Source organism: Vigna umbellata, chromosome 7 (assembly GCF_029865625.1).
Source record: "Vigna umbellata cultivar VRB3 chromosome 7, Vumbellata_1.0, whole genome shotgun sequence".
Classification (NCBI taxonomy): Eukaryota; Viridiplantae; Streptophyta; class Magnoliopsida; order Fabales; family Fabaceae; genus Vigna; species Vigna umbellata.
Window position 1 is genome coordinate 6,663,733 of NC_142171.1, and position 17,393 is coordinate 6,681,125.

General features: G+C 42.6%; 1 protein-coding gene across 1 annotated transcript; it reads left to right on the top strand.

Annotated features, from left to right (window-relative positions):
• Positions 1–2,305: 2,305 nt before the first annotated feature.
• Positions 2,306–15,385, top strand: LOC124824881 (uncharacterized). Its single transcript, XM_088095061.1, has 5 exons — positions 2,306–2,422; positions 2,513–2,594; positions 8,642–10,506; positions 10,540–11,691; positions 12,017–15,385. The coding sequence occupies exons 1-5, from the start codon at positions 2,306–2,308 to the stop codon at positions 15,383–15,385; spliced, it is 6,585 nt and encodes a 2,194-aa protein (XP_087951187.1).
• Positions 15,386–17,393: the final 2,008 nt, after the last annotated feature.

The window sequence follows — 17,393 nt, forward strand, 5'->3', positions numbered from 1 at the left end:
TCCAAGGTAAATAACTATATTCTGCTTAAAAAATTTACAAGAATTATTATATCAGATCGAAAATAATTAACAAGATACATTAGTGTTCCTAGAACACTAATTCTTGTGAGCTTTTTAATTCAATATCATGAATTCTTTATATTTAGTTGTTCTCTTTGGTTTAATGGTGTTTTTAAATTCTTGAAAAATCACTTTTCTTTTAATCAAACATCATTATATGAAAGACCTTTCGATCTAGCCAAATGTGTGAATTGTGTACATTAGATAATGGACAAAAATTAATGAAATTGTTTTATAACATGTTGATTGTGAATTTGATAAACACTTGTGTGTAGAATGAAACACTAATTTTTATGAAGTTTTTAATTCAATAGTTTGATTATGATCACATCCACAACCATGAAAAAAAAAGAATCATGTACTCTTATGAAAATGGAGCAAAATCAATTGGACGGGTCTCATGAGTTTTCATCAAAAGCTCATTATTTTGTTCACCTACAAAAAGAAATGAAATAAATTCAAAATATTTCTAATATATCTTTTAATGATATTGTTGTCACAATAGTAAATTAGTTGCTAACATGATTTATGTCTTTCTTTAATGGTATGAAATAGATCTATTTCATCTAAATGTATTCAGCATATGATATCTAAGATAATGTCAATACCAAATTTCGTCCGGATCGTTTTTGGCTTTACTATAGTCTATTATATTATTACTCATTTTTATTTCTTATTTTTATCTTTTATTTTCGTTTTTATCTTTTATTTATTTATTTATTTATTGTTATTTATTTATTTCTTTTCTCATTTTTTTTTTATTATTATTTATTGTTATTATTATTTTTGTATTATTCTAGTTTTATTTACATATATTATCTTATTTTTCTTCATATATATGCAAATATATTTTTCTTACACTTTTATTATTTTTATTTTATTTTATTTTCATCTTCAATTTTACCTATTTAAAGTTTATTTTGCTTAATATAATTAATACGGTTTTTTTTTTTTAAAAAAAAAAATTTTTAAATAAAAAATATATATATATATAATAAAAAAAAAATAATAAAAGAAGAAAATTATGAGAAAGGAGAGAATGTTTTCGGATTGGGGGACAGAAAAAAAGTACGTATGTTGGAGAGTGAGGGGCAGAAAACCGTTTCTGCAGGTAAGGACGCGGGGGATGGCAGGGCATACGGAATTGGGTACGGTTGGATTTGGGGTATACAAATCGCACAAAAGGCACAGGGAGAGGAGGAGGAAGCAAGGGGAGGAGGATTTCAGACAGCTTCTGGGGTTTTCATCTCCGATCATCATCCAGCCGTAGGGGATCCACCATTTGACAAAGGCCAGCGGATACACGTAGCTAGCAGCAGCCAGTAGAGCTCCGAGAGGTAAGCACCTTGCTCACTTCACTTGTGTGGTCATATACGCTTACTGCATTATACTGCCTTTTATGCTTATTTCGTTTTGCTTGAGTATGTCTGTGGTGAGTCTTCCACATTCTCCTTCCTAGATTCTTATTGCACACTTTCATCCCTTCCCTCTTCGTTTTCACCTCCAACTCTGGATCTCCAGGACCTGGACTTCAAACTCCATTCTCAGTCACCCAATCTTCATCCATCATCCACCCTCACTGAAGAGAGGGACCGCTCTCTCCATTCCCATATCTTCACCCCTTTCATCTTCATCCCTTTCGAACACCCCAACAAACATAACCCATCATCCATTACACCTATCACCGCTCAAAAAAACACCGTTGATGCCGCCATTCATTCGTCAGATACTCCCTTCACCATCCAAATTCACCCATGGCCATATCTTGACACTCACGGCTACCACCAACACCCTTCCAGTCACCTTCTCCTTCCACTCCCATTTTTCATAGACCGGGGACTAAGCCTTCAAGCCTCCCTTCATTTCCAATCATCACCACCAGCAAAGGATTTGAACCCCTGAAGCTCGAAAGAACATTCAATAATCATCTCTCAACAAAATTGATCTCTTTCTATCCTCATGACCATCATTTTCACTCGCCCATTGAATCGTCTCCCTCAATATCCATTCATCTTTCATTTTGTCCTCCATCTGGTTCAATACCTGAAAAACAGAGAAGAACTCACTCGGTTTCTAACCTCAACCATGTTTCCCATCACTTAAACTCATCTCAGCACCCAAAACAGAAAATAGATATCAGAGGGGTATGGGAATAATCGTCGGCTGCAAGTTCTAATCTCAAACGGAGGAGGAGAGATTTCGCCTCGACCGGCGACGGCTCCGGTGGCTCGCAGCTGCCAGTCGGATGGAGGTTGGGCGTGCAGCGGGGGCTGGAAGCAGTAACGCCGTGGCCGCCGTTTGGTTTCGAGAACACTTGCTGTCGCCGGCGGTGTCAGGACTGGTGGAAGTCGTCGGAGCTGCGGTCAGTTCTGACTAAGGCGTGAGCACACCGACAGCGAGTGGAGAGCGACCTTGGATCTCTGGAGCTGAGTATGAGTGTTGGGAATGAAAGGGGAAAGCTGAACCCCTAGGGGATTCTAGGTCAGAAAGGCCACCCTGGGCCGGTGCTAGGCCAAGCCCAAAGGTGAACGCTCGTTTTTCAACTCTTAACGAACGCTAGTTACTCCCTCTTTTCTCACGTTCGTTTTTCAACTCTTTCCGAACGCTCGTTATTCCAACTTTTCGAACGCTCGTCTTTTAGCCTTTTCCGAACGCTCGTTTTTCAACTCTTTACGAACGCTCGTTACTCCCTCTTTTCTCACGTTCGTTTTTCAACTCTTTACGAACGCTCGTTACTCCCTCTTTTCTCACGTTCGTTTTTCAACTCTTTCCGAACGCTCGTTATTCCCGCTTTTCGAACGCTCGTCTTTTAGAATTTCCGAACGCTCGTTTTTCAACTCTTTACGAACGCTCGTTACTCCCTCTTTTCCGAACGCTCGTTTTTCAACTCTTTACGAACGCTCGTTACTCCCTCTTTTCTCACGTTCGTTTTTCAACCCTTTTCGAACGCTCGTTACTCCCTCTTTTCGAACGCTCGTTTTTCAACACATTCCGAACGCTCGTCATTCGGCCCCCTTTCCCAGCGTCCGTTTGCCAACTCCCCAACGAACGCTCGTCCCCAACGAGCGCTCGTCATTCAGCCCCTTTCCCAGCGTCCCAATGAACGCTCGTCCCAACGATCGCTCGTCCCAACGAACGCTCGTCCACAACGAGCGCTCGTCACTCAGCCCCTTTCCCAGCGTCCGTTCGTCAAATTCCCCAACGAACGCCCGTCGAAATGAACGCTCGTCCCAACGAACGCTCGTCCCCAACGAGCGTTCGTCACTCAACCTCCTGTCCCAAACAACGCTCGTCATCTACCCTCCTGTACTCAACGTACGTTCGTCATATCACCCACGAACGCTCGTCATCCAGGCTACTTTTCTCAACGTACGTTCGTCAATCCCCCCAACACTCGTTCCTCCTCATTCTCAACGAACGTTCGTTAATCCACCCAACGAACGCTCGTTCTTTCTCCCCACTTTCAACGAACGTTCATTAATTCCCCCCAACGCTCGTTCCTCCTCCTCATTCTCAACGAACGTTCGTTAATCCCCGAAACGAACGCTCGTTATTTCACTTCATTCCCAACGTCCGTTCATATTTTCCCCAACGCTCGTTATTTCACTTCATTCCCAACATCCGTTCATAATTCCCCCAACGCTCGTTATTTCTCCTCGTTCTCAACGTCCGTTTATGATCCACCCAACGCTCGTTATTTTTATTTGTTTGTTCTTCTTATTTCATTTTATTCTATTTCATTTATTTTGTCTATCTTATTTCATTTGTTTTATTTATTTCTTTTATTTTTATTTTATTTATTATTTTATTTTCTTCTATCTACTCATTCTACATATTTACTTATCCTAAAATATATATTTAATGATGCAATATTTACAATTTAAATAAAGGAATTTATCAAAAATGTTTTAAGGGTTTAGGCACATGTGTGATCGCACGCATCGTCCTTGTGCTGAAAACCTTTTCTCTTTCTTAATTGAAATTACAAAAAAATGTTTTAAGGGTTTAGGCACATGTGTGATCGCACGCATCGTCCTTGTGCTGAAAACCTTTTCTCTTTCTTAATTGAAATTACAAAAAATGTTTTAAGGGTTTAGGCACATGTGTGATCGCACGCATCGTCCTTGTGCTGAAAACCTTTTCTCTTTCTTAATTGAAATTACAAAAAAATGTTTTAAGGGTTTAGGCACATGTGTGATCGCACGCATCGTCCTTGTGCTAAAAACCTTTTCGCTTTCTTAATTAAAATTACAAAAAATATGTTTTAAAGGTTTAGGCACATGTGTGATCGCACGCATCGTCCTTGTGCTAAAAACCTTTTCTTTTCCTTAATTAAAATTACAAAAAAATATGTTTTAAAGGTTTAGGCACATGTGTGATCGCACGCATCGTCCTTGTGCTAAAAACCTTTTCTTTTCCTTAAGTAAAATTAACCAAAAAATATGTTTTAAAGGTTTATGCACATGTGTGATCGCACGCATCGTCCTTGTGCTAACAACCTTTTCTCTTTCTTAAACAAAATACAAAAAAAGGTATAAAATCTTCAAAAAACCCGAAAACATCAACAATTTTAAACAACAAATAGTCTTGCTACCCAGAACTACGTGATCCTTGATTCTCCATCAAAAGTGGAGATACGTAGGAGCAAGGCTAGTCCTTGTCAGGCTCACTTTCCCAAAAATCCAAATTTATCCATAATCATTTTCCAAACAAAATTTTCTAAACAATTTTCAAACAAATTTTCAAGCAGTTTTCTAAAAGAACTACGTAACCCTGATTTCTCATTTGAATGAGAATACGTAGGAGCAAGGTCAATCCTTGTCGGGCTCAAAAAATTAAAAAATATGTTTTGTTTATTTAGAATTTTATTTTAGGGGATAGTTAAACATTTTGAAAACCACATCATATTCGTGCATTTAGTTAAAGGTACTGCCTTAGGGCAGGCGTTGTAGGGTGCTAATACCTTCCCTACACGTAACCGACTCCCGAACCCAGAATCTGGTTTTCGTGGACCGTGCTTTATCGTTTTATGGTTTTTCCGTAGTTTTCCAGAATAAACTATGGTGGCGACTCCAAATCTCTTTTTCAAAACCCGCGTTTTTCTTTTTGGATCGTCGTCCCGTCGCGATTCCGGTTGCGACAGATGGCGACTCCGCTGGGGACCCTCGAGAGTCAAGCCATTTAATTAGATGCGCGAATTTGACATGATTTTTTCTTTGTGTTTTCTTCCCCTGTTTTTTTTTTAATTTGTGTTTGATAGTTGGAATAACCGCATGTGAATTGTTGCATATGGAACCCTAGGGTAGAAAACATGTTTATATCTGCCTGGGAATTTTTCTGGTTGTTTTGCAGGTGAGGGTTTGGGTATGCATTGCATTCTCCCTTCACACACACACTTTGTGCATATCATGAGTGGGGCCCTATACCCGGGTCTGAGCGCAACTTAGAATTAGAGGAGTTGTGTAGCGGTGTCATTCTGGGATGTACTTCCTGTCTGGCTATCGTGAGAACTCCAGCTAGAGTTTGTTTTCTTCACTTGTGTCTCCTCATCTAGTTGATTACTCGACTGTTGTGGAGATGCCATGAAGGGGGCCATAGCTCTAGTGACCATTGACCTCTAGGTTCAGGAGACCATCCTTGTGAAATTGCATATACTTGACCTCGAATCCAAGCCATTGAACCTTTATTAGGACACAAAGGGAGAAACGTGTATTCTTGTAATCCTCACGCTGTTCATTCTCTTTTGAAAATTATGCCATGCATGCATTTGATTCATCGTGTTGTTTTATTATCATGCATCATATTCATGCATCATTTAGTAACATGTTGGTTTTAGGGGAAATCACAGGTATACACTTGACTTCACACGAGATGGATGTTGACACCAGATCTGATGCTACACTGCGTACCAACTCCGCCATTTTAAGAAAGAAGTCTAGCCTAAGGACACATGTTGGAAATTTGACCGGGTTGATAAATTTAGGCCGAAGACTCAAGACCATACAGAGAGAAGCCTTCGTGAAGAAATATGGGAATTTGTTGAGTTTAATGGAGGTGAAAGTACAGTTGCCCGCTATTACAGCTCTAGCTCAGTATTATGATCCTCCCCTGAGATGTTTCACCTTCCAGGACTTCCAGCTGGCGCCAACCGTAGAAGAATTTGAGCATATTATGGGTTTGCCATTAGAGGGTACCAAGCCATATCAGCACTTAGAGCATCATGCCTCTGTTTCTACCCTTGCTGCTATAATGAAATTACAGCCCAATGAATTGGAGAACCGATTGATAACGAGACATCAAATGCGGGGGCTGACACAAGGATACCTTGAACAATATTTGCACGACCTGGGCGATAGGGAAGAATGGGAGACCTTCATGGATGTACTAGCCCTCACTGTGTTTGGCATTGTCCTATTTCCCAAGCTGGAAGACTTTGTAGATTACACTGCTATTGATGTCTTCGTGGCAAAAAAGACGAGATCAGAAAACCCCGTAACAGCAGTCCTCGCAGATGTGTATGGGACTATGAGTTTTTGCCATGAGAGAAAAGGGAAGAGGATTCTTTGTTGTTTGCCGGCGTTATATGCGTGGATGACGGCACGAGTATTTAAGGGGGTAATCGATGTTAGAAGTTCACCTGAGAATCTGTCGCATCAAGGAGGTAATGGGTGGGCTCTTTTCTTTGCTGGTTTGAGAGAAGGAAACGTAAAATGGCGCCTTCCTTGGCTTGAGACTAAACCATCTATCCAACATTGCGGCAACTTCCCTAACATACCTCTCATAGGCGCTAGGTATTGTATTAACTACAACCCTGTTTTGGTCCAAAGACAGTTCGGATATCCTATGAAGGGAGCGCCTTCACCAGATTATCTCACAGCCTTCTTCATCTACTATGAGGACGGACATTGTACTGAAATGTTGAGGAGAGTCAGAAGTGCCTGGGAAAATGTGGTGCGAGCAGAGAAGGACCTGAGGAGTGGAGTGATGGATAGCAGGGTTAGTTATCATACCTGGATTCTGGAGAGGGTAAGAGAAGTCAAGTTGCCTTTTAAGCCCATCAATGATCAATCGGCAAGTGAAGAAACATCCCAAGCCCCAGAAAGCGAAGAGGTGAAACAGCTGAAGGCTGAGGTGGAAAAATTGAGGGTGAGGAATGCTAGGTTGGAAAATGAATTACAGAAGGCTCGCAATGATTTTGTGGACATGAGGAATGATAACGAAGAAAAGTCACGGGCTTATGAAAACATCGTCAAAAGCCAGAAGGCCGAGAGGGATTATACATTCCGAATAAAACAGGATCTCGCGGCCGCAAGTAAGGAGTTATCCATGAGGGTGAATGAGAAGAATGTGGCTCTAGAAGAGGGCAGACAGTGGAAACAACTCTATGAAGAAGCCAGGAGGGATAAGAGGGAAGCCCTAAAAAGACTAAGGGAAGCGCAAGTCCAAGTACAAGAATCGGGGCATCAAATGAAGGAAATGGCTACGTCATTTGAAGCGGAGTTGAATCAGGAGCGCTGGAAGCTGGCAGAGGCTGAAGGGGAATATCGAGCCATGTTAAAGCAGATGGAGGATTACATTGAGGAGCAGGAGGAGCGATGGAGGTCGATGGAATTTGAAGAAAGGCATCAGGCCTTGATAAAGCGAATGAAAGAGCACATCGCAGAGCAGGAAACGACTGTAAAGCATTGGAAAGAAAGCTTCTCTCAGCTGGCTGCTTTGGCAAATGGGGCAATTGAAGACATTCCCAGAATGGTGTCGGAAGCTGAAGCGAGTACCCACTTTTATAGCCCATCAGTAGAAATAGAGCTTTTTATTAATCACTGTAAACGGCTGATAGACGAGATGAAATCCCTCATCACTCGGGCTAGGAATTGATGTATTTAGAGATCTTTATGATTTGTTTCCTTTAGGAAATGTCATGAACTTGTTTCCTTTTAATGAAAGGTGTGGGATGTTGTTTAGCATCTGCTTGTGTTAATTTCCATCAGTGATGTCATTACAATCTTGTGATTTCCCCCTATTACTAGCATGCATCATCCTTTCTTTTGTTCAGCATGTCTCATTTCCATCTAATTAATTAAAATAATAAAACAGTACGCGTGAGAAAAAACGACGACCAAATTTCCACGACACCCCTACCGGACCCGGGCAAATTCAAAAGCCATGGCAAGCTGGGAGGAGTCACAAGAGTCTCTCAAAACGGATGTTGGCCAGTTGAAGGACCAGATCGGCCAGATCTTGGCGACGCTTGAATCCATGAAGACTGCTGGAGAGTCTTCATCTACGCATGTTGGGGGGAATGCTCACCCTTATCCTCCAATGTTCAACGCTGCGAGCCAATCAGTTCCTTTCCCACTGTATGGTTTACCTCCGGGTTACGCTCCTCCTGTAGGAGAGTACTCAGAAGCTGAGCACGCTTCATTCTCGTTTCCCGCGACTGTCAATGAACCACCAATCGGCACTCAGGGACCTGTCTTAGTGTCGGCTCCCATGGTGGGCACGGGAATGAATGAGACCAACACCACTGATGGAATTCGGGTGACCCCAGTACCGCCTGTGGTTGCTAGGGAGGATTTTTCAGCCGAAGCTGCACCACACGCCACGGTGGTTGGGGGATTCGGTAGCCTCGTTGGAGCTACGGGTAGGTTGGAAAGTCTGGAGGCGAGGTTGAGAGCTGTTGAGGGGGTTGAGAGCTACGGGTTTGGAGATGCGGCCCGATTGAGTTTGGTTCCGGGCTTGAAAATCCCGCCTAAGTTCAAGGCGCCGGAATTTGAAAAATATAGGGGTAACACTTGCCCTAAAAGCCATGTGACCATGTACTGCAGAAAGATGGCTGCGTATGCTCATGATGAGCAGCTACTCATCCACGTTTTTCAGGAAAGTTTGGCTGGGGTGGCATTGAACTGGTACACCCACTTGGAGCCACACCGAATTCGTTGTTGGGCGGATCTAGCTGACGCCTTCGTGAAACAATATGTATACAATACTCATGTTGCTCCGGACCGTCTGCAGCTGCAGAATATGACAAAAAAGGACAATGAAACTTTCAAAGAGTACGCCCAGCGATGGAGAGAGTTGGCTGCGCAAGTTGAGCCGCCGTTGTTTGATAAGGAGATGGTGTCGATGTTCGTAAACACACTCCAGCCGCCATTTTATGAGCATATGGTGGGGAATGTATCTGTCAATTTTGCTGACACCATCATCATTGGTGAGAGGATAGAAATTGGATTGAAAAATGGGAAGATAGCCTATGGCCCACCTGCAGCTACAAACTACAAAAAGCCCAGTTTCAATCAGGGGAAGAAAAAAGAGGGGGAGGTACATGCTGCGTCGGTAATGCCTGTATGGAGAGGACGAGCTCCCAATCCTAATTATCGACCATACTTAAACCCACCTCCTTACGCTGCTAACACCACGTTTGCTCACCAAGCTAGGCCTCAACAACAACAAGCGTATTATCCACCGCAGCGTATCCCAACCGAAGCTCCAAGACCGGCCGCAAACATGGGCCCAAATCTGAATGTGGGTCACAACAACAACCCAAGGGGAAATCAATTTGTTAGGTTCACCCCAATCCCTATGACCTACACTGAATTGTTACCTAACCTAGTCAAAAAGGGTCTGGTCGCCATTTGTCCGATGAAGCCTGTACAGCCGCCGTATCCTAGGGGTTATGACGCGAATGCCAGGTGTAGTTATCATGCAGGAGGCGTTGGCCACTCGACCGAAGGATGTATGGCTCTCAAATACAAAGTTCAGGCTCTGATAGATTCGGGTTGGTTAAAGTTTCAAGAGGACCAGCCCAACGTCAATACTAATCCATTGTCCGGGCACGAGAGTTCCTCGACGAACGCCGTCGAGGTTGGAAACCATGATCTGATAAGAAATGTGGGCGAAATCCGAAGTTCTAGGAGGTTTATCTTTGAAGCTTTGTTGAAGAAGGGCCTAGTGAAGGGCGATTATGATCTGGGTATAGCGTGCGCACTCCATCCGGAGGCCGAGCACTCTATTGAGGAATGTATGGAATTCGAGATTTTTCTACAAGACTTAATTGATAGAAATCTGATGCAAGTGTGCCGCAAGGTCAGAGAGGAGGAAGTATTTGCACAAATTGGTGGAGAATCTGATGTGACTCTACCCGAACCTTTGGTGATCCATTTTACTAGGACCACCCCTGCACTGGTAACTGAAGGAAATCCGTCTGTGGTCATCCGAGTGCCAACTCCTTTCCCTTATAAGAACGAGAAAGCCGTCCCATGGAGATATGGGGCAACTGCATTAGACGAGGGAGAATATGCAAATCCGACTGTGGAAAACATATCAGGCATTGGTGGAATGACCAGAAGTGGTCGAATCTTTACACCACCAGAATTGGCGAGAGAAAGAACCAATGATAGGGAAGCATCAATGGCTGCAAAAGCAAAGGAGTTCTTGAGGGGGAAGAACGTGGAGGCCAAGGAGACCCCCAACACAGAGGAGAAGAGGGAAATATCTGAAGAAGAAGTTGGTGAATTCCTAAAGTTCATACAACAGAGTGAGTACAAAGTGGTGGAACAGTTGAATCGCATGCCTGCCCGGATCTCCTTGCTAGAATTACTCATGCACTCTGCCTCGCACCGAAAGTTGTTGATGAAGATACTCAGTGAGGCTCATGTAGAACAAGGTATTTCTCTGAACAAGTTCGAGGGCATTGTTGGCAACATCGTTGCTAATAATTACCTCACCTTCACTGATGAGGAGATACCCACTGAGGGGAGAGGGCATAACAAGGCTCTTCATGTCTCTGTGAAATGTTTAGATCACGTTATAGCGCGTGTCTTGGTAGACAATGGCTCCTCTCTGAACGTCATGCCAAAATCGACATTGGAGAAGCTCCCCTGTGATGGAATGCATATGAAGCCGAGCTCTATGATTGTGAGGGCATTTGACGGCAGTAAAAGGGTAGTGATGGGAGAAATTGAATTGCCCGTCCAAGTCGGTCCTTGTGTCTTTCAAGTGACCTTTCAAGTTATGGATATCCTCCCGGCTTATAGCTGTTTGTTGGGTCGCCCGTGGATCCATTCTGCAGGAGTTGTGCCTTCCACACTACACCAAAAGTTGAAGTATGTTATGGGAGACAAGCTGGTGATAGTGGCAGGAGAGGAGGATTTCCTGGTGAGCGGACCATCATCCTCCCGTTATATTGAAGTAGCCGAGGAAGCTCTCGAGGCAACTTTCCAATCTCTGGAGATCGTGGGAAACACCTACGTGGAGCCATTCGCGGTCAGCCCACATCTGTCGCGTGCTTCTATCATGATGGCCAAAGTCATGTTAAAAGAAGGTTATATGCGTGGGAAAGGTTTGGGTAGGTATGGACAGGGGCGAGCATTCCCTCTGGAGGTCGTCGAGAACAAGAATAGGTATGGCCTGGGATACAAGCCCACCAAGGAGGATAGGAGAAGGCTGATAGAAGAAAGGAGGGAGCGCAGTCTGGCTCGGATGGAAAGACGGGAGCCCAAAGTGGGAAGAATTCGTATCTGTGACCTCAAGGAGAGCTTTCGCAGTGCTGGTTGGGTTAACACTGGCCACATAGCAGCTGTGGGAGATGAAGATGGATCGGAAGGTTCCAGTTTCGTGTGGGCCTGCTCCCCGGATGCACGACTCGACAACTGGGAGATGCTGGATTTGCCCGTGATGCTTAATTTGAATAAGATGTAATAACTTTAATTAATCCTATAGCTTTACCCGGGGCTTTAGGATTCATGACTTACGGGTTGACGCTTTTAGTTTGTTATGCTCAGCGCGATAATCAAAGTGTGTTTGTTTGTGTTTTATCATCATTTTGCATTCCTCGTCGTTTTTCGTTTATTTATTTCCTTTTCATAAACTCAAATAATGCAGATATGACAATGAATGTTTTGAAAGTAATTATGTTGATATTCCTGATTTTGGGCGCCCCGTCAATAATACGGAAGATGATTGTGATGATGACCCGGAACCCCCTCCTGAACTGTTGAGACTAGTGGAACAAGAGTGTAAGGAGATGAAACCTCACCAGGAAGATGTTGAAGTACTCAATTTAGGGAATGGGGATGAGGTAAAGGAGGTGAAGATCGGTACAGCCATGAAAGCAGAAGTGAAAGAAAAATTGCGTGACTTATTGAGGGAGTTCGGGGATGTGTTTGCTTGGTCTTACAATGACATGCCAGGCCTCGATACAGATATTGTACAACACAAGCTCCCACTCAAGCCGGAATGCCCACCGGTAAAGCAAAAGCTAAGAAGGATGAAACCGGAAATGTCCTTGAAGATCAAGGAGGAGTTACAGAAGCAATTCGATGCAGGGTTTCTAGCTGTGGCGAGATACCCAGAATGGGTAGCAAACATTGTACCGGTGCCTAAGAAGGACGGTAAAGTGCGGATGTGTGTCGATTATCGAGATTTGAATCGCGCAAGCCCAAAGGACAATTTCCCATTACCACACATCGACACCCTAGTTGATAATACAGCCAAGTATTCACTGTTTTCGTTCATGGATGGTTTTTCCGGGTATAACCAGATCAAGATGGCGCCAGAAGACATGGAAAAGACTACTTTTATTACATTGTGGGGCACATTTTGTTATAAAGTGATGTCTTTTGGACTCAAGAATGCTGGGGCAACATATCAAAGGGCGATGGTGGCACTTTTCCATGATATGATGCACAAGGAGATTGAAGTTTATGTGGACGACATGATCGCGAAGTCCGAATCAGAAGAAGAACACGTCCTCAACTTGAGAAAGTTATTCGAGAGATTGAGAAAGTATAAGCTTAGGCTGAATCCCGCCAAATGTACATTTGGAGTGAAATCCGGGAAATTGTTGGGCTTTATTGTCAGCCAGAGGGGGATAGAGGTGGATCCAGACAAAGTGCGAGCGATAATGGAAATGCCTGCGCCTAAAACGGAAAAGGAGGTTCGAGGGTTTTTGGGTAGATTGAATTACATTGCTAGATTCATCTCCCACTTAACTGCTACTTGTGAACCACTGTTCAAGTTGTTACGAAAGAATCAGGCTGTGGTGTGGAATGAGGATTGTCAGGCCGCTTTTGAGAGAGTCAAACAATACTTACAAGACCCTCCTGTATTACGTCCACCAGAACCAGGAAGGCCACTCATTTTGTATTTGACTGTATTGGACAAGTCAATGGGTTGTGTGTTGGGTCAGCATGATGAGGATGGCAAAAGAGAGCACGCTATATATTACTTGAGCAAGAAGTTCACAGACTGCGAACAACGATATTCATCGTTAGAGCGGACTTGTTGCGCATTGGCATGGGCCGCTCATCGTTTAAGGCAATACATGTTGAGTCATTCCACGTGGTTGATATCCAAGATGGATCCTATCAAGTATATTTTTGAAAAGCCTGCCCTTACTGGAAGGATAGCTCGATGGCAGATGCTATTGTCAGAGTACGACATCGTATATGTCACTCAAAAATCTGTCAAGGGTAGCGCACTAGCAGAATACCTGGCTCATCAACCCCTTTGTGATTATCAACCAATGCAACCTGAATTTCCCGATGAGGATATCATGGCTTTATTCGAAGAGAACAAAGAAGACCGAAACGAAAAAGCGTGGACGGTGTTATTCGACGGAGCCTCGAATGTGATGGGACATGGAATAGGGGCAGTGCTTATCTCCCCAGAGCGTCAGTATATACCAATGACGGCAAGGTTGTGTTTTAGCTGCACAAATAACATCGCTGAATATGAAGCCTGTGCCATGGGTATTCGAGCAGCAATTGAGTCTAAGGCAAAAATTCTGGATGTATATGGAGATTCGGCTTTGGTCATCCATCAACTGAAAGGAGAATGGGAAACTAGGGATACAAAATTAATTCCCTACCAAGCTTACATCAGGGGATTAATGGAGTATTTCGATTCCATCACATTTAACCATATACCTCGAGAAGATAATCAATTAGCAGACTCACTGGCCACCTTGTCGTCAATGTTTGAGGTTGATCAAGATGCAGAATTACCAAAAATCAAAATGAAAAGCCATGCAGAGCCAGCATATTGCCACTTCATTGAGGAGGAGTTAGACGGTAAGCCTTGGTACTTTGATATCAAGCGTTATCTTAAAACCCGAGAATACCCTGAGGATGCGTCTGAAAACGATAAAAGAGCACTAAGAAGGTTGGCCGGCAGTTTCATCTTAAGTGGGGATGTTTTATACAAGAGAAACCATGACATGGTCCTCCTCAGATGTGTGGATGCAAAGGAAGCCGAGTTGATATTGAAAGAAGTGCACGAAGGTACATTTGGTACACACATGAATGGACATTCGATGGCTAGGAAGATCTTAAGAGCTGGTTACTTCTGGTTGACCATGGAAAACGATTGTTGCATACACGTGAGGAAGTGTGAGAAATGTCAGATATATGCAGATAATATCAATGTGCCACCCACTGCTCTGAACGTGTTGTCTGCACCATGGCCATTTTCGATGTGGGGAATAGATGTCATCGGAGCTATAGAACCAAAAGCGTCAAATGGACATCGCTTCATACTAGTCGCAATCGACTATTTCACCAAGTGGGTTGAGGCTGCTTCGTATGCCAACGTGACTAGAAAGGTTGTGGTTAGATTCATAAGGAAGGAGTTGATCTGTAGGTATGGGCTACCTAACAAGATCATCACTGATAACGCTACCAACCTGAACAATCAGATGATGGCGGAGTTATGTGAGGAATTCAAAATTCACCACCATAATTCCTCTCCTTATCGTCCAAAGATGAATGGGGCAGTAGAGGCTGCTAACAAGAACATCAAGAAGATTGTGCAGAAGATGGTGGTCACCTACAAGGACTGGCACGAAATGCTTCCTTTCGCTTTGCACGGATACCGCACATCAGTACGAACATCAACTGGGGCCACGCCGTTCTCGCTAGCGTATGGGATGGAAGCGGTACTTCCATTTGAGGTCGAAATTCCCTCCTTACGCGTGTTAATGGAAACTAAGTTAGAGGAAGCTGAGTGGGTTCAAACCCGATTCGACCAACTCAACCTTATCGAAGAGAAAAGGTTAACAGCAGTGTGTCATGGACAGTTGTATCAAAGGAGAATGAAAAAGGCGTTTGACAAAAGGGCGCACCCAAGAGAGTTTCATGAGGGCGAACTGGTGTTGAAGAGGATTTTGCCCATCCAAAAAGATCATAGAGGCAAGTGGACCCCGAACTATGAAGGGCCGTTTGTGGTGAAGAAAGCATTCTCTGGTGGGGCACTGATTCTCACAAGGATGGATGGGGAGGAATTACCGTTACCGGTTAATTCTGATGCGGTCAAAAAGTTCTATGTATGATGATTCCGTGATAAGGGTTGCCGTTAGCGAATATTAACATTGCCTTTCAAATTGTTGTAATCTGTGTTATTTCATTCAATAAATACCGCATATTAAATTTTTGTTCATACTTTCTGAAATTATTGCATGTCGCGCTGAGCTGTTTAGGTAAATAAAGAGGAATGAAAACGAAAATAATTGAACGAATGTCAATAAAAGCATCACGGGTATTCAGTCGGCTTAGCTCGGTCCTGGTGGGTGTCGTAAAAAAAAAATATAAAAAAAATAAAAAAAATAATAATAAAAAAAAATAAATAAAAAAAAAATATAAAAATAAAAAAAAAGAAAGCAAAAGAAAAGACACATGTTGAATTCGTTGTCAATGAGGTTGTCAAGGGCGTAGTGTTTTCGAAAAGCAAAAGCAAAATAAATTCTGAAAATACCAAAGTTGGGTCTTCTCCTGATGCAAGGTTTCGGGGGTAACCATCGTTCTTTTCCGGCTAGAGCATCTGCATTCATACTACTTGAATCCTCAACCCTTTTGTTTCCCATTAAAACAAAGGGTTGTCATGAATACAATACTGGGGCAGTGTTCATCATGGTACACATCCCCAACGATCTGTTGATTGGGAGATAAAAAAAAAAAGATAAAAAAAAAAATAAAAAAATAAAAAAAAAAGAAAGAAAAAAAAACAATGAAGTCGATGTGTCAACCACTACCGAGTTTTATTCCAGGGCTAAGGTCGCGAGAAAGTAAGGTAAGCAAAGATTTAGAGTGACGTGTGGCCATTTTTTCTTTATCCAAACGTTAAAAGAAGTTTATCCAATTGCACCCCTTTTGAGCCATAAATTATATTTGTTTTCATCACCCCCGACAAGAATCATTAGCACATCGATGTCAACCTAAAGGGTACATCAAGGGCATCCGAAATCAAGGAGGGGATTTCTGAAAAAAAAAAAAAGAAGGAAAAAGAAATAAAAAATATATAAAGTCTCAAAGAAGTACACAACAGAGACAACGAAGCAAACGACCCAAAAGGGGAAGAAAAGAAAGAAAAAAACAGCAATGAAAATAAAAGGATGCCCGAAGTCTCAAATCTTTAGGGATAGTTGACTCGACACCTTGCAAATGATTCTTGTTGAAACAATTTAACCGCCAAACACTTATTTGAGCCTTCATTATCCTTTTCTTTCAAAACCCTTTGACCTTTAGCCACGGTACAAGCCAATAAAAGTCCACGCTGACTGAAGACTGTTTGTCCTAATCTTTCTCACGATTTTAACCCTGAAACGAAATGATGTGGTGAATGACACAATCACTCAAAAGAAAAGAAAAAAAAAAGAAGAAGGAAAGAAAATGAAACATCGGAAAAAAAAAAAAAAGACAAAAAAATGTGAAGTCTCCCCGTCAATCAAGAATCGCCAAATTGGGGCAATCCTTCCTACCCGAACCTTTCCACCTCTCCAAATCAAGTTTACTATACGCAACAAAGTTGGGGCAACCCTTGCGGGTCATGCATGTGTAGATACTAACAACACCTCCCAAAGTTCAAGCTAGTGCTAGAGGGAATTTGAACCCCTAGTTACGTTCTCTTCCTTCCATCAAAGAACCCACTGCTTCTTGTCATTATTTTGATTGAATGCATTTCGAACGTACATCGCGTTTGACGTCAACATTGACAACGGATTCCAAGCATAGAATTTTCACAAAAAAAAAAAAAAAAAAAAAAAAAAAAAGAAGAAAAAGGTGCAAGATAGAGAAAGCGAGAGCAAAAGAAGGGAACGAAACCACTGGCTCATATGCATTCATGCACCATCATAACATAACATCATTTCATAGAAAGCAAAGAAAATTGTTCAAAAATCCGTAAAGGGAAAATGAAGTGGTGAAAAAGGTTAGCAGACCTTTATATCTAGATCTCTCTAATGTTTTGCTCAGTATTTACCAATGTTTCTTCAAAAAAGATCTGAATCCCAGAGTTGTTTCTTCGATAGCACACCTCAAGGCCTTTGTCGAGCCTATTGATCC

Bases quoted from the DNA above. Each gene is read 5' to 3' on its own strand.
- LOC124824881 (XM_088095061.1), top strand. From the start codon at position 2,306: ATGGAGGTTGGGCGTGCAGCGGGGGCTGGAAGCAGTAACGCCGTGGCC. The intron at 2,595-8,641 runs GTTTTTCAACTC...AGGATTTTTCAG, and splicing joins AAGCCCAAAGGTGAACGCTC to CCGAAGCTGCACCACACGCC. The intron at 11,692-12,016 runs GATGCACGACTC...AATACGGAAGAT, and splicing joins TCGTGTGGGCCTGCTCCCCG to GATTGTGATGATGACCCGGA.